The sequence below is a fragment of the Corylus avellana genome, chromosome ca6, assembly GCF_901000735.1.
Source record: "Corylus avellana chromosome ca6, CavTom2PMs-1.0".
NCBI lineage: Eukaryota > Viridiplantae > Streptophyta > Magnoliopsida > Fagales > Betulaceae > Corylus > Corylus avellana.
Genome location: NC_081546.1, coordinates 21,986,862 through 22,005,127, shown reverse-complemented (window position 1 = coordinate 22,005,127; position 18,266 = coordinate 21,986,862). Strand labels below are relative to the sequence as shown.

The window sequence follows — 18,266 nt, the reverse complement described above, 5'->3', positions numbered from 1 at the left end:
TTTATAAATCAGTCACTCTACATGGTCTACTCATCTTTCTAATATGGGGATAAAGTGTTTCAATCTCTTTCCTTAAACCCCTGATGTAATTGTCAAGGCTAAATCATGCAGTACTGAGAGTATCATGCACATAGCATTACTAGGTGACTATGGTACTATTTGTAACAATTCAAAAAATGTGATAGCCACATCTATACTATCACTCTAAAATAACTAGTAAAGTTACAATTAGAGCAACTTAAAATCATTTATAAAGCTCAGTCTCACTTAGTAAAGAACCAATGTTAGACTTAATTAGCGCTTTCCCCAAGTAATTACAGTCATAAGTGAATTGTCATCCTGAAAGCATTTGCCATTAGTAGCACTAAGAACGAAGCGAAGCGGTTATATATATATATATTTCCTGCCAAAATTCTTCATGTGAAACATTTAATATGTCACATTTGGGAATAAATATCATCAAATATTACTGACTAATACCTCATACTAGATTGGATTAGTGTTGCAGTCCATTTTCTGCTGCAAAAAATTCAAAATTTGTTTGTGCTACATATTCCTTCTAACTTGCGCACAAAAAAAAAAAAAAAAAAAAAAAATTACTTCTTCACATAAAGACAAAAGGACAACGTCTGTTGCAAAAATAACTTCTTCACATTAATTCACAAGTGGAAGGCCTATAGTGAGATCAAGATTCAGGTCAGGTAAGCTGCTTGTGTTGCTCTCTACAGGGTCACTTGTAGAATTCAAGGCTTGAGAGTTTGAATTCACTGCTTTATATGTATGATTATTATTTGGCACAAAAGATTTGCTTGGTCGGGTGAGCTGTCCCAAGCGATGGTTGTTGGGATCCATCCCCAGCTGAACTAGTTTTCTTTTAAGGTGAGTGTTCCAGTAATTCTTCACTTCATTGTCTGTCCGGCCCGGCAATCTCCCAGCTATCAATGACCACCTAAACCGACCAATTTCATACATAAACATCAGTAAATATATATGTGTGTGGATAATATATAAATCAAAGAGAATTAATACACATATATGAATGGTTTTATCTTCTTTAATTTTCGTTTAACTAGGAAGACGTTAAACCAATGATTAAGTAATTAAATTTACATATTCCTATCAACTTAAGCTTTTGGGATAAATAATAATTTAACATAGTATCAGAGTCAAAGGGATAAACAGTAATTTAATAGAAGTAGGTGACAGTAAAAATTAGTCATTAATTTTTCACTACCACTATGTTATCTCAGTTGTAATATTGCAGTCATATATATAGCAGTCTATTAAATATATATATAGGATTATTCTTTTGGAAGTTTTTAGAAGTATATATCGAGATGATATATGAGAGAAGAAGTTGCACCTGTTTCCAAGAAGCGCATGGAGTTTGACGATGAGGTCCTCTTCATCTTCACCAAAGTTGCCACGTTTAAGGTCTGGCCTTAGGTAATTTACCCATCTCAATCGACAACTTTTGCCACAACGAAGCAAGCCTGAAATAAGAACATCATTAAATTAACCCACCATTTAACATATTATTTAATTGAACTCTTCAAACAAGAAGAAGAAGAAGAAGAAGAAGAAGATCGAAGAATAAGAAAAAGACATTTTGTTTTAGATGATGACGCCATATATACCTGCAGCTTCAGGGAGAGAACGCCAGCAACCCTCTCCATGTTTTTGGATATAATCCATGAGCTTCTGGTCTTCTTGCTTCGACCATGCCCCTTTGTTTGTCTCTTTCTTCTCACAACAAGGTTTCCTCATTGAAGTTTGCTATGAAACAATATTACAGGTAGAGATGGATAGAGAGTTGACAAACCCTAGAAAGAAAGAGAGAGAGAGGGAGAAAGGGAGAAAGTCTCTTCAAAGGAAGCACCTTTAAAGTGAATGATGAGTAAATATAATAACACTTTGCCCGGCTGGTGTTTGACTTTTAGTTAGCCGTAAACCTCATCACCTATCATAGGGTTGGTATGACCATGCCTGCAACCGATTCAAACCCAAATATAGCGGCTTTAATCCTATGTATCTATCAACTCTTAATGCCAACACCCTTCACATTTTCTTGGAATTATTTCATTATATTAAATTTGATGCCTCACGAGAGGATTTATGAATTTAGTGTACGGTTTACATTTCAATGACAAATTATGTACATGTCATTTAATTTTGACCCACGCCGGTGGGAAGGATTTTTTTTCACAAAACAGATAATAAAAATAAAGAATCTATTTGAGATTGCGTTTGAAAAATAGAATTTTTAAGTCAAAAGGTACTTTTGGGCAAATACTCATTTTGGCCAGTTTGAGGGGTTTAAAAGTGCTTTTAACACTCAAAAAGTCCATTTGAAGAAAAAAAAAAAAATATTCATTTGGTAAAAAAATTAAAAGCGCTTTTAAAAGTCTAAAAAGCTTAAAAATTGCCAAAAAGTATTTTTGGCAAAAGCTTAAAAATGAAGGTTTTGCCCAAAAGCTTTTTTTTACTTAAAAGTTATATTTCTCAAACGCAATTCCAAACAAGCCCTTAAGCTTTTGCCAAAGTGAGTTTTTGCAATTTTAAGGTTTTTTAGACCCTTAAAAGCGCTTTTAATTTTTTTACCAAACGAGTACCTTTTTTTTTCAAACACAATCTCAAACAGGTCCAAAGTCTATGTTGAACATCTCATTGGCCAACAATGACGTTTGAAAGAGTCTTACAAACCCTTGAGTTGAATGAAAATATAAATTTTCATTGATTTCTAATCTATCTTTATTGGAGTACAAAAATACAAAATAACATTTAAATAGACACCGACAAAATAATAATTTTTAAAATATATATATATATATATATATATATATATATATAAAATTAAATACTAATAACCTAAACAAAACTAATAATTTAAATAAAATTAAAAGAGCCAATTATTTATTTATTTTTTATTCTGCATTACCTTTATCTCTAAGCAAAATCTTTCTTCATTTTATATATTTCCTTTTCTTTTTCCTATTTTTGCATGCAAAATCATGATTGGTTGATATTTGATTCTATGTGTTAGGCTCAATACTCACTCACGTGTTTGCCCCGTTGACTGTTAGATCCATGCATGGAAAGTCCTACCACCGTCAAGGCCGGGCTTATCCATAGATGCACACGTGTAACAAGAACCACAATCAGCAACCCTACCTTCCACTTTTTCCCCATTTTCATCTGTCTTGCATGTAGCCTTTCAGCCTTAAATCTACTGAAGATGGGAAAAAGGATATATATATATATATATATATATATATATATATGTGTGTGTATGTGAGTGATTAAATTTACCTTTTTTTATCAGTTTAAGTTTTTGAGATAATTGGTAATTGTTAATATGTTATCAGAGTCAATGGTCCTAGATCGAACCTTGACTCCGTCAAATCATCCCATTTAAATTAAATATTTCATATGTTGAACCTCACCTATTAAAAGGGAGTTTGAGCCTACACATGAGGGGGAGTGTTAAAGTAATGATTAAGTAATTAAATTTACCTATTTCTATCAACTTAAACTTTTGGGACAATCGATAATTTAACAATATATATATATATATACTTAGACCTTAAAAGAATAGAACCCAAAAGGATAAAAGAAAAAGAAATAATGATAAATGGTATTCTATTTCTTTGTCTTACTCCTAACCAGCATTTCATCAGACCACTTGGCTTTCCACCTTATTCATATTACATCGTATTTGGCGGTCGTAGGTATCAAGGACATCTTTTTTTATGTGATGAATGTTAAGGAAGTTGCCTTTTAGTCAGAAAGTTCCAAAGGAAAAAGCTCCTTCACTTCAGTCACTGAGCTTAATTAATTTACACACACAGAGGAAAAAGAGATAAAAAAACAAATAGGTAAATCCAGCCTTCTTCATTGGTTTTCACAATTATGTATACTTTATTACCACAGAGAAGAAAAAAAAACCACTACTTTATCATTGCACGAACCAGTGGGGTAAAAAAATAAGTAAAATATATATTTTATAATTTATCAATCAGGCAAAGCAAAAGGCTCCCTGCTAAACCCCTGAAGAGAGAACAACGTTAACACAACCGCACCAAGTCGGTCAACTACATAATACATCTAACCAAACAAAACAACACGTACAAGAAAAAACGACGAACCAAACTCATCATGGCACAAACAAAGTCAGGTGAAAAATATATTCTGATCACCAAAGTCCCACCATCCAATCAACCATATATGTACGTATAGGAAGGGACTGATGGGCATTTGACAAATAGTTAATCTGCATTCTCATCCACAAGATATAAGGTCACATTGGCAGCATTTCGGCCGACAAATACCAAATCCCTAGCTACACACGAAAACTCGACATACACTTCAAATTCGCCATCAAATAAATGTTAGGTTATGTGAAGTCTAGTTTGTATCCGACTCGATTTGACATTGGAATTTAGGGTTTAGGCGTAAACATTTATTAGCGACAACTTAGAGTGGCCGCTAATGAATTGTCATTAGCGGCAACTTTGAAAGTTGCCGGTATTTAGCTTTACCGTCAGATTACTACCAACCACCAAATAGCGGCCACGTGTTACTGGTATTTGCAAATAGCGGCAACTTTTTGTTTATTAGCAGCGACTTTGGGTCGCCACTAATTAATGACCATAATTTTTGTAGTGGAAGCACTACAATTCAAATGGGATTCTTTTTTGGCCTAGTTCATGGAGGCTTGGGCCAATATCTCGGGAAAAAAAATTGACCCGTTTTGGTGTTTTGACCCAGTTGGAGGTCATATATATAGTCACTTCTAACTTTAGAGTGTTGTACGAATGTAATTGATGCCTCCTATATTCTTTTCTCAATAAATAGTGAAACTTAACCCTTAATGGTGAACTAAGCAAATCTTTGTGTCGTTTGTGATTATTTGTTTTTGTGTTCTTCTTATTTTTACATCTTACTTATTCTAAGAATAAGATAGATTTCGTAACAATTAATGCCGAGAAAATATAAAAGATTTTGGCAATTAGACATATAAAAGATTTCCTGTGAAATTTCTAAATAACCACCGGACGATATCCTCCCACGGGAGGTTGCACTTGTCACAAAGTGTCAAATGTTCAAGGTTACCCCTCACACCACTCTATTCCCCTCAAATTAGAACTTAGCACAGGTTAAATTTTTCCAATTTAGTATCCGTTTGGTTTAGCAGTTTCAAAATGTGCGACTTAAAAAAAAAAAAAAAAATTAAAACACAATTTTTACAAATGCAATCAAGCGTTTGGCAAGACAATGTATGTTATTGCCCTCCTTTCCAACTGCATGTCAACCATTCTTTTGTCCAAATCACAGTACAACTCTCGAGATTCTATGTAATGTCGTGTAACTTCAAGTGGGGCTTCGGTGTTAAAAAACCTCAGAATTATGCTGGAACTCCTTTTGTCCAATTAAGGAGCATGGCGGTCTGGATATGAGGACGTGTGGAAGAGAGGAGAGAGCGGAAGCAGATTGATAAAGGGTTAAGACTACATCTTGCATTGAATTATATAGACGAAATAGTGTTATCATAGTAACTGTACGTTTATAGAGAGGTTATGAGTAGTAACCAAGTAAAATTAGTTCTAAATAAAGAAGAGAATAAACTCTACAAAGAAATATAAAATATTCTTTTATATTTTAACATCTTCTTTAAACTCAAGATGTAAGCTTTGGTCGAATTTGGAAAATGAAAGGTCGACCGGTGTCCATTTTTTCACATAAGACCAATAGAAATCAGCCACATGTATCTAATAGCCGTCCATTTGCGCCACACGTGAACTTCATCCTTGTCAAGCTGTCATGTCTGCACATTATGCCCAAAAACAATTTAAAAAAAAAAAAAAAAAACACAAAATGAAAGAAATAAATAAACATAAAATAATAAATAAAATAAAAAATAAAAAAAAAAGAAGAAAAATTCAAAGAATGAGAGGGAGGAGATCTACCGCTAAGGGAGGGTCGTCTATCTGCAATGTTGGATCACCTCCCCCTCTGTAGGGGAACTAATTAAACTTAGCCAATTTTAAATGACGATAATTATTTTCAATTTTTGGTGTGGATGATTTTATGGGGACTGATGTGAACTCTTAATCTTATTTTTTAACACGTACATGTCACACATTTATTTTAAAAGAGTAATGTTAATAAACTACATTTTTATTTTTAATTTATCTTACATTAATGTTAACGTTGTAATTCCGGCCAACCTTTAGATTAGTTATTTAAAAAAATAAAAAATAAAATCAAAGATTAATTAGTTGAAACTGATATTTTAGCATTGCAAGATAATTATTAGATAAAAACGTAGTTAATTTATAGTGTTACATTTAAAAATGGAGGATGGCCGGGGACCCGCTCCTTACTTTTCTTTAAAATAAAAATAAAAATTTGGCATGTGTTCTAAGAGGAAAATAGGGCATCTAATTACTTTAAGAAAAATGAAGGAGTCAAAATGCATGGAAACAATCTAAGCTCTTTTCAACCAGCCCTACCTAATGTCCTTTGTTAAGTACTAGGCTTGACCCCATTATACCACCATCCAAAAACTTCATTTTCTCTTTCCTCTTCGTTATATCTCAATCTTGATGCACTATGTATGTTATTCATTTTATATATGGTAAGTTACAAGCGTTACTCACATAAACATCAACACATTATTTAAATAAATAGACAATTTTATTCTTTTTTTTTTTTTTGAAGAAGAATTTTATTCATATTTGAAGCATTCAAAATCTACCGATCGAATATATATAAACATCAACACATTATTTAAATAAATAGACAATTTTATTCATATTTGAAGCATTCAAAATCTACCGATCGAATATATATATATATATATAACTGAGGTGAAACTTTCCTTAAACTTTCAAATTAACTATGATCAACTTCTATTTAAAGTGGTGGTTCAGTGATCTAAAGAAAATTTTCGAAGTGATTAGGTACATATTAGGGCATGTGTTTGAATCATGCAATGAGAATCTTCATGTCTGATTAGTGTAAACTATTATGAGTTCCACTGATGACCTGATGTGCGGTTCCTACCGTTTAAACCTTTCATATGCGGTTTTCAGCGGGCAAGTGCTACTATGGTCATGTTCAGGTAAAGTAGTTACTCTTGTCGCCTCCTCCTACCTTTTTTTAATTTTTTTATTTTTTTAAAAAGAAAAAACATTATCAACTTGTGGGAGGAGAGAGATTTGGAAGAGAGAACACTATCTCCAATTGTGACTCACATGCAGTTGCAAACTTGGCTTTTTTTTCTAAAGATTAAAAAAAGTAAGTGTTAAAATATAAATTAAATTCTTAAATTCATTCCGATCAACTTAAACTTTTGGGAGAAATGATTATTACAAAGTATTAAAGTAAAGGTCTTAAGATTAAACTTTGTCTCTATCATTCATCTATAGTTTCAGTTAAATATTTCACGTGTTGTACTTCATTTATTCAGGGTTTGAGCTCACATGTAAGGGAAAGCGTTAAAATTTGAATTAAATGATTAAATTCATGGATTCCTAACCGCTTAAGCTTTTCCTTAAAACAAATACTGATTTAACAAACAGCATTCATACCTAATTAAGGCCAGCAATCAATTGATTATTGTATAAACTTCCACTAGTAGATATGCTTCCACTAATAGAACAGTTGAAAATTGAAAGTTTTCTTAGTTTATCAAAAGTATTAAGATTTGAATATATATATATAAAAGATGAGTTATATATTTGCAACCCACACCCTAGCTAGGTTTTGAATGGAGGAGAAGGCAGGTGCAAGATAGCAAGATGGTAGAGAAAGAGTTGACCGTTAGATACGTGAGTGATATGCAGATTTCATTTTCACGTGCAGCCCGATCGAGAAATGGAGCTGCTCTCATAAACCTTTTTACGAGCGTACGAATTTGATCGGTTTCCATGGTCGGTGGAAAGTGGGGGGACTAACTGATAAAGGCCGTCAGTTTGGTCAACGGTGAGGGACCAGTGTAACCGCCCTTTTCTTTCTTTTGTTTTTCTTTAATTTTTTTTTCTTTTTCTTTTTTCTTTTCCTCTCTGTTTTGTTTTAATATTAAACAAAATTATGATGATTTGAAAACCGTAAAATGTTTTCCTTTCAGAAAATATTTTTTGAAGTTTGAATTATACAGAAAATGAGCGATGACAAAAACTAGCTAGCAATCTTCTGTACGTGGTAGACAGAGGTTTGGCAAACTTTGACGATTTAAGAAACAGAAGCTTAAACTCGAAAAATTGTTTACAGTTTAAAAAAAGAAAACCATTTTACGGAAAGTAAATGAGTTTTTTTGGTTGAATTGAAAATGTTTTCAGTTGGACTATTATTTTTCTAAAAAATACAAAAAAAATATTTTTTTTAAATCATTTTGCGCCAAAACAAACGGAACCTAAGTATAATAACCTCTCTTGTATTTTTGAGCTTTTCTTTCTCCTTTTTTTTTTTAGTTGAATAATTTATAAAAGAACGGTAATGTACGTGAGATAATGGTTTGTGAAAAACACCAGTTTAGGTCTCAAGATTGATGCTAACCATTTGAATTCGAATAGGTCAATGTATTTAAATTTTCATGTCTTGCTTTCTTTTGCTTTTTTAAAGCAAATAATTGCATTTGAATTCGAATAGGTCAAGGGTTTGTGAAAAAAGGCGGTTATTGCAATTTCTTTTGCTTTTTTAAAGCAAATAATTGGCCATCGTTGTATATGTTGCTTTCCAATAATCCACGAAAACAAAGGGGCTTTCCTTCCTGTGTTTTTTTCCTCAATTGATGGTTAAAGACAGCAGGAAAGGCCCCCTTCCCCTCTCCATTTCTTCCTCCCCAAGCATTTTTATTTTGTTGTCAGAGACAACTACTGACAGCGAGGAGCAAGAAAACAACACAAGAAAGCTAGATGGTCTAACCCAGACACGAAAACCAAAAGGAAAAAAATAATAGCACCGGGAGCCCTACAACAGCCCACTGCGCCGCCCTATCGACCAAACCTATTTCCCTCTTATTTGAATAAAAAATAAAAAATAAAAAATACGTATTTCTCTCTCTCTCTCTCTAGATATTAAAAGTTGTCAATTATTTTCGCCTTCTTTGGCTCTCGATCTCTTCTCCATTATTTTCTATGCTTTTTTATTTAATGAGTAGCAATATATATATGGGAAAAAAATACACTTTACTCTCTAAACTATCTATCTATTTATATTTTTAATTCCAATATTTAAAAAGTGACACTTTTTCTAAAATGCCTCCATCTCAAGTTTTTTTTTTAAAAAAAAAATTAAATTAAATTAAAATTAAGGGGTGGCCGGGCACCCCTTAATTTTTAAATGTTTTTAAAAAATTATAATAATTTTTTATATCTAACCTGTGATGGGAGCATTTTGAAGAAAAAAAAAAGTTAAAATGGTCGAATTGCAATAATTTGAAAGTTTGGGGAGTAAAGTGTTATTTTTTAAACATTGGAGTTAAAAGTACAAATAAGTAGATAGTTCAGGGGGGTAAAATGTATTTTCCCCTATATATAACTATATAACAATGCTCAAGCATTTATGGTTGGAATCCTAATAATTTTAGGGTTGGAAATTCTAATCCCTTCTTAGGTGTAGGATTGTGTACATCAACTTAATTTGGATTATAAGTCATGTTATCTTTCTATTTGTAAACCCTAGCTAGCTAGTGTACTTTTCTTCCTAGGAATAAAATTTGAGTAATTCTAAATACTTAATTTCCATTCCACTTTCATCTTGTTGGGCTATATGTGGAAGTGCCAATTAATCATTAATTTTTTTTTTTTACAGTTAAATGCTAATCTAAGGGCTGATGTGCAGTGTCACGTCAGCCCATGGACAGAAGTTGAGTATGTCAATGGACTTATTTATATACTCACACTAAAGGTAGTTTGAGATTTTATAAATGAGTAATGCTAAAAAGAAGACTTATATATGTTTTTATTTTGTCCTTTCAAAGATGAAGTAGATTTTAAAATTACAATTAAATTTAAAATTAAATTTTAATTCAATAATAATTTTAAAAATTATATCACCTTTAGAGGGACGAGGTCCAAAACAAAATTCTTAATTCTATAATTACTCTTTATAAAGATAGAGGCTAATCATTGTACTTTTTTTTTTAGCACTAGTAAAGAAAAAAACATCATCGGTACTAGCTGTCAGTAGAAATAGACGATCTTGTCAAATGACATTAATTAAGTTCTTATGTTTTGATTCATACTTCTTTGTTTATGGTTTGGAAAAAGTATACATACTATTTCAAATTAACAATCAATTTGCAATGTTTCTCAAACTAAAAATTGCATCACTATCCTACAAACAACCCAAAATTTGCAATGTACCTCTTTTGCCTAGCAAAAAAGGACAAAAATGCCCTTTAAATTTTTTCAACAAGACAAAAATACTCCTAGAAATTTAATTAAAAAAAAATGAAAAATAGCAGTGGGTCTGCTACCACTTTAAAAAAAACATATATATATAATGGTATTTTGTTATTTTGAAGACATCGCAAATTTTTGGTAGTTTGAAGAGTTACAAATTTGTAAGGGGAACATTGCAAATTCTAATTCTTATGCTCCCGAGTCCTGGCCCCGGCCCCTCCCTCTCTCTCTCTCTACTAATATAAAACGGTAACAAGAAAGCAAGAATAAAGAGTACACGGCAAGGACTACCCTTTGTAATTTTTCATTTTCCCATTTGCCCTTATTTGTATAGTTAAAACAAAAAAAAAATGCATATATCTTGTGTGTGAATATGACATATATATATATTTGCCCTTATTTGTATAGTTAAAACAAAAAAAAAATGCATATATCTTGTGTGTGAATATGACATATATATATATCTTATGGCTGAAATTAAACCTACTTTTTTGAGGTAACAATTTTGTCACTGTCATTGCATGCATGCCACATATCCAGCCTAAGATGTTATATATGTCTATCAACGATCGTATAACGTTAGCTGTTTATGATCAAGAGGGTTGAACAAATAAAAATCTTTTAAGAAAATCAAAAAAACTACGTTGTATATATATCTCTGATCGATCATTCCTTCAACAATTACGACAAAAAAAAAATTAACGTTGTTCCTTGAGTGCCCTCACCCTATATATATGTTGAAATTTTACTGTCTTAATTAACGTAGATTTAATTTCTTGTTATAAAAACATTCTGTGCAAGACTACTGATTGTTACCACAGAATCATCACAACTGGGTCAAAATAAACATGTGTCCAAGAGAGTTATTAGTAAGATTTGGGAAATCCCAAGTCAAGAATATTAATACTACTGGCTCTTCCTTTTGAAAGATTCAAGGCGGAATGGAGGTTAGAATTTAAATTTAAATTTTATATATATATATATATATAGGATATTCTTGCTAGCTAGGAAACTAACCAGCTTCAAAATTATAAAAATAAATAAATAAATAAATGCAATATGGTTAAGTGGATGAACTCACTAGACTCCATTACCACTAAGTTAAACAATAAGCTACTACTTTTGTCTTGTTATATCATGATACATTGAATAAATGCCCATGGAATATGGTTTTTTTCTTTGTTTTTGAATTATAATCACCGCTGGTTCTAAAAGTGCAAATTACTGTTGGAAAGGGAATTATTTATTTTGTTACAAAAAAATACACATATTTTCCTTAAAATATCATCCAATTGTCAATGTCTTTCTCTAAATTACCAATTGTGCCCGTGTTCCACTAATGGCAAAAACACATTTCACAAATTAAAAAAAAAAAATTAGGGTCATTTTTTGTCTTTTTGGCGGTCTTTGGGGGACATTATATAATGTACATTTTTTTAGTTGTTTAGAGGGGACATTGACACAATTAGTAATTTAGGAAGACATTATATATCAATTATGAGGTAGTAGTTTGAGGAAAGTATGTGTATTATTTCCATTTTGTTACCTATAAACTAGCTAGTATGCCTCATCACTCACCAGTCACTTTTTGACACAACCCGCAAACTCGACATGAACCCAACATAAAATTATAATCGGTTGTTATAGAGTTAAAGAGTTTAACCCACATGACATGCGAAGTCAACACGAACCCGACATGGAATTAGTACTAAATTAGGGTTGAAAGGTCATGTACACCCGTTTAAAGTTGACCTACATACATAATCTTATGCTTAAACCTCGATATGACACAAGCCAATTGTTCCAGAACACATGTCACCCGTAGCATCCACAAGATATATATATATGGTGGGCCAAAATGAAATTAGAAGTCGAAGAAACCTACGACTTTCTGCTTTCTTGCAGATGACACAGACTCCACTGGCCATGGGTGGTGCTTATTGGTGAAGACATGCAGTAGGTGTATATATATACAGCTACCAGAACACATGAGTTAATGCCCTATTTAGAAAATTCAGACAAGGCAAAGGTGAGCAGGAAACTGTGGTTCCTAGCTAGTTGCAAATTCCACTATGCTCCAAAATAAGCAGTCACCCCTTGAAGATTAGGTAGGTGGTGGTGGTGAGGCATTTAATTTGTTGGAAAATAAAAATGGTGTAAAAATTGTTGGCAGTTACTGGTACGTCCAAAGAGTTAGTTATAAGCGTCGAAGCATGTGCAACTAACTCCTTTGCAAACGAGGAATCATCATGCACCTAAATTAAGCACTGAATGTTTGGTCATCAGTTTAATTTCATTATAGTCAACATATGCGTCTATTAACGTACGTACGTTATCCAACCTCTCATTTCAATTTATTTGTCATCCCAAACAACTAATGCTTGACAGAAAACCATCACCATGGAATCTTAATAAATAAATAAATTAATTAATTAATTAATTCAAATTCAAAGAACAGATTTGGAGGCCACATTTAATATTTTCATTCCATTTGGTAACTTTTGAATTAATGTTATTTTGTAATTTGATAAGACATGTCAACTGTTTTCATCTTTAGAAAATTTTAAATCATTATCTTTAATTAATTAGACGTCTTTCCACTAATAGATTTATTAACTTTGTATTATAGCCTGTTTGGAATTGCACTTGAGAAATAAAGTTTTTAAGTCAAAAAATATTTTTTGGCAAAAGTTTCATTTTTAAGCTTTTGTCAAAAGTGCGTTTTGACCATTTTTAGAGTAAAAAAGTTTTTAAAAAAAACAAACAAACAAACAAACAATTTTTTTTAAGCTCTCTAACACGATCTCAAACATGCCCATAATATCTTTTTTTTTTTTTTTTTTTTTTTACACTATGCCATATAATAAATATTTGTAGGAATAAAAAAATAATAATAATTAGGTACACTATGACTGACATGTGATTTTCACATGCTAATTAAAAAATTATGTATTTTTCACAGGCTAAAGAACACGTGGTAGTTTTATAAATTGAGTTAACTAGATGAATTTTTCCCAACTAAATTTGGAGAAAATTTATATCCCTTATTTGCATCTCTTGAAATGCAATATTCCAATCAACATTTAAGGTGTGTGTTATTATTTTTCAAGGGCATTTACTTCTTAGGGGGGCCTTTACTTCTTAGGGGGGCTCTTAATAATAGTTTTTAAGTATAACTTCATTTCTTAGGAGGCTCTTTTGTTTTTTTTTTCCCACACAAGAGGGGTATGGGAGATCTGGACTAATGACTACTTCATTAGAAAAGGTATTCCCAAATTCGGGATCGAGTCACCTTTAGACCTTTAGGAGGTTTTAGTGTTGTTTAAAGTTGAACCCATTTTGGTGTGGCCCGATCCATTGTTCCGACCTCGGTTTAGACTTAGCCCACTGAAAAAAAAAACAAAAATTAAAAACAAAAAAACAAAAAAAAAAACAAAAAACAAAAAATAGAACAAAAACAAAAAAACAAAAAAAAAAAAAAAGAAAAGAAAAGAAAAGAAAGAAAGAAAGAAGGGAGGAAGATTCTCAATCTTGGCCATAACAAAAAGAAATTTGATCATGAAAAAAATTGTTTCAGTAAATAAATTTGAGAATGCATGCAGCTATTTTAGCTATTTACAAAGATCAAAAAAAAAAAAAAACTAAGGGTTTGAAACATTAACAAATTAATATTTTCAAATCACCGGCCAAGGAGAAGCATTTTTTAAAAAAGCAAGATTTTAAATATCAAATTACGATTTTACTAAATGCTTAACTGCGTTTTCACTAAACAAACCCTAGTTCTCTTATAATTAGTCCACCATATATGTTGATTAGCAAGGAAATAAGTATAAATATAAAGCAGTGACAATTTTAATTAGTCAATCCTACAAATAGATATGTAACTTAACTTGGGGGTTAAATCTACTTAGCCATAGCTAACAATTACTTAATTGGATATGAAGTCAGCTTAATTATTAGGATTTACTAAGTGCTTCTTATTTTTAACAAATACGCGAAGTCAGGAGGCAAGACTAAAATATAAAGTTGGAAAAAAAAAAAAACTACTAAAGAATATAACTAATGAAATAAATAAACAATTCAATACTGTCATACTTTATAATTATAAGTATTTTTATTTTTATATTTTTTTTCTTACTATATTGTCATATTTTAAGTTCTTTATCATTTATGTTTTGCACATTGAACAATATGTATCATCAATTTAATTTGCTTGCATATTTAAAATCCATTTTCACTCATCTTACAAAATTTATAATGAGCTATAATAAGAAAATTTCTCTTGTATAATTTTCTTATTTTTGAAAAGTCAAATTTAGATAAGAAAAATATACCACCTTTGGCAAAGAAAGGTCTGAGAAAAATTAAGCATTATATATTTTCTTTATTGTTTTCATCTTTAGTATTATCATTATTATTATTACTTTGACATGTCCATACAATGGAAGGGGGAGGGAGGATTCGAACTAACGACCTCCGCTTCATGAGGCGTGGTCCACTACCAATTGAGCTACCCCTTGAGGACATCTTTAGTATTATTGGAAGGGAACCAAACATAATTAGAAACATAATCACATTGAATTCGAAATTTTCATTCTTAAAGTGGAGGGCATTTCCCAAAGAATAGCTTGGAAGGTTTTTATTTGAAGATATCAAAAGATAGAAGGAATTGAAGGAGTACCCTTCTTTTCTTTACAGTGGCATAGAATTTATGAATTAATTAGAATCAACTTTGTAAAACATTTGTATAAATGAAAATATTTACTAAATATTTACAATCATCAGAAAAAAGAATATAGAATGTAATCTTTTTTTTCGAGAAAGTTTAAACGTCATTCTCCTTCCCATCCAACTTTTTTTACTTTCAACCTATTTATTTTCTTTCTACATTATGTTTGGAATTCAAACCATTTCCTTTATAGAAATTCATTCATTTTTCCAATACTTTTGAATTAAAGTCGATTAAAGTCGATTCTAATAAATCAGTGTGTTTTCAAACTTTGCAGCTCAAATTCAACCAAATATTTCTACAATCAAAAAGGTGTGTGTGACATAATTAATAAATATAATATGCAAATTTAGAGCTCAGTCTACAACTTCACTTTTAATAATTAGCTTTACAGCAAATATTAGAGTCAAATACATATATGTATTCATGACATTTTACACATATAAAAGTAGAAATGCCATAGAAACACAGAAAAGAAGAAGAAAAAAAAAACCCCTCTCTTTTCAAACATAATAATATCACACACCAGCATGATATATATAACTCCTCCACTGTAAAAATATGGGAGATAAAGTTGGATGTTATTTCTAGCTACTCTCTTGAATTGCACCAAGAGATTATATAATTAGGACACAAGTAATTCAAAATATCCATCTCTCATCTCATTCTCATACAACTGTTCTAAAGTGACAGTGCCCATCAACCCTTGAATTTTCTCTTTTTTTTTTTTTTTTTTTTCTTTTTTCTTTTTTCTTTTTAATGAAAACTGATTCAACGGCCAATAAACATTGTCGTATTAGCTCAGTAACATATAAAAATATGATAAGAGATGAATATGTAGCATTACTCCGACAATATAGGTACGTATATATACTTTGATATATGTAACACCACAACCTTGGAAAACCAGAGCCATGAAGCCAAGCAGTACCTGTTAACTATATATATATATATATATATATAGTACTAGAAAAGATGGAGAGATCACCAGGAACTTTCAGTTCATATGGTTGAGTTGCCTCTGTTCCACAAGAACACTACTTGCAGGAGGAGGAGTGGATAGAGTAAGATCAAGATTCAAGTCTGGGAGACAGGTTTTGTTGCTCTGATTGTCATGGCAGCCATGGCAGTGGAAGTTGAGAAGCTTAGGTGGCTGGTTTTTGGTTAAAAATGATTTTCCAGGGCCTCCCAGCTGATGGGGTTTCTTAGGATCTTTTCCCATCTTTATTAACTTTTTCTTTATATGAGAATTCCAGTAATTCTTTACCTCGTTGTCTGTCCTTCCCGGCAACCTTCCGGCTATCAGTGACCACCTATATATATATATACACACAATAAATTTGTTAAAATTTCCACAAAATTCACATAATTTTTTTTATCTGAAAAATAATATATATAAGGTAATTGATAACAATGAAACGTACGTACAACATGTCAGTGAAACCTTTTCAACACGTACGGCTGGAAAAGAAAATCACCCCCTTTTCTTTTTCTTCTTGTTTTTTTTTTTTTTTTTTTGGATAAACTTTTTAGAAAATAAAAATAAAAATAAAAGACAAAAAAATAAGACATCAGACCGGTTCCCGAGGAGAGCATGAAGCCTGATGATTAAATCCTCTTCGTCTTCTCCAAAGTTGCCGCGCTTCAGGTCTGGCCTCAGATAATTTATCCACCTCAGCCGGCAACTTTTCCCACATCGGCGCAACCCTAATCATCATTAACAAAAACAAAAACAAAAACATCATCAATTACTCCTAACCATATTTATCCTAATTATTTAAAAATAATAAAATCTCTTATTGTCATGAAAGAAAGAAAGAAAGAAAACAACGTTTGAAGAGCTTGCAGGCATGCAAGCATGAGAGAGAGAGAGAGAGAGAGAGAGAGAGGGAAAAACAAAACACACCGGCAGCCATAGGAAGAGAACGCCAGCAACCTTCGCCGTGCTTTTGGATATGGTGAATGAGTTTCTGGTCTTCTTCAAGGGACCAAGCTCCTTTATTGGTCTCTTCCTTCTCACAGCAAGGCTTCCTCATGGAGAGATATTGGGTGTGAAGAAAATCTGAGGGATATGGAGGAAAGCATGCACAAAAGGGAGAGAGACCAAATTAAGCCCTATACCTGTACAAACAAAAAAGAGAAGGGGCTTGGAAGAGAAATAGAAAGAAATAGAGGGGTTAATATTAATTTTAGAAGGTTAGATATATTTCACTTTACATTTGACTTGGACTGGTGGTTTTCCCATGTTCTGTGCTCTGTTGTTGATGTGTGGTGGGGTGTGAGTGTGAGTGTGTTGGTTGCTCCTACCAACCCCTTCGCTTCTGACCTTCCATTTCCAACTGTAGGTTTCCATTTTTGAGAATTTCATGCCATTCTTTTAAATAAAATATTATTCTTGCGTAATCATTACTCAATAATTAATCCCAAATTTTATAAATTTAACTGAATTAATTGTATATCAGTCTTATCATATGAGAATTGTAGCTTTAAGCTCTGTTTGTTTCGACCTAATGTCTTTTTTGTTTTTCGTTGTTTTATACAACCAAAAATGGTTTTCTTTTCTTTTATTTTTTATTATTTTTGTAAACCATTTTTCAAGTTTGAAGTTTGATCTCGTTCTCAACCCACAATTCTTAACCTCCTCGTACTCACTTTCTCTCACAGTTTATTCTTTGCTGCCGCCGCTGCCTGTCGTCAAATTAAATTCACTACTAGAAGTCGCCATCCACCATCATCGTCACTGCCATTGTTATTGCCGCCACTAATTTTTTGTACACCGAAAAAATAATTTGTTCTTAAAACATTTTAATTGACAACCCTTATAGACAATTAAAACTTGTGTGTCAAAGCATAAGCTAGAGGGCACTAGAGGTGGCACAAATTGAGTATTTTAATTAGCATGTTCCATGGAAGTAACATTTGTTGGAGATGATAACTTAATAGTACATTAATATAAGAACAAAGAAACCCATTATTATATCCCTCCTCATGATGTTAAAATAGCTCTAGAATCTAATAAAATTTGAGGGTGCATGTAGGAAAGTCAGGAGTCCCTATCTGATATTCCAGAGAGAATAAAACAGGTTTCTTGTATTACAATCTTTGGTTAACATTAATGGATCGAGCTT

The 18,266-nt window shown here is 31.9% G+C and overlaps 2 protein-coding genes across 2 annotated transcripts; both read right to left on the bottom strand.

Annotated features, from left to right (window-relative positions):
- Positions 1-412: 412 nt before the first annotated feature.
- On the bottom strand, positions 413-1,911 carry LOC132184343 (myb-related protein 308-like). The gene is made up of 3 exons (XM_059597942.1): positions 1,638-1,911; positions 1,364-1,493; positions 413-949 (listed from the first exon to the last, which is right to left on the bottom strand). The coding sequence occupies exons 1-3, from the start codon at positions 1,765-1,767 to the stop codon at positions 655-657; spliced, it is 555 nt and encodes a 184-aa protein (XP_059453925.1). The 5' UTR covers positions 1,768-1,911; the 3' UTR covers positions 413-654.
- Positions 1,912-15,494: 13,583 nt separating this feature from the next.
- Positions 15,495-17,288, bottom strand: LOC132184217 (MYB-like transcription factor 4). Its single transcript, XM_059597763.1, has 3 exons — positions 17,045-17,288; positions 16,716-16,845; positions 15,495-16,451 (listed from the first exon to the last, which is right to left on the bottom strand). Exons 1-3 carry the CDS (start codon positions 17,172-17,174, stop codon positions 16,136-16,138), a joined length of 576 nt encoding a protein of 191 aa, XP_059453746.1. The 5' UTR covers positions 17,175-17,288; the 3' UTR covers positions 15,495-16,135.
- Positions 17,289-18,266: the final 978 nt, after the last annotated feature.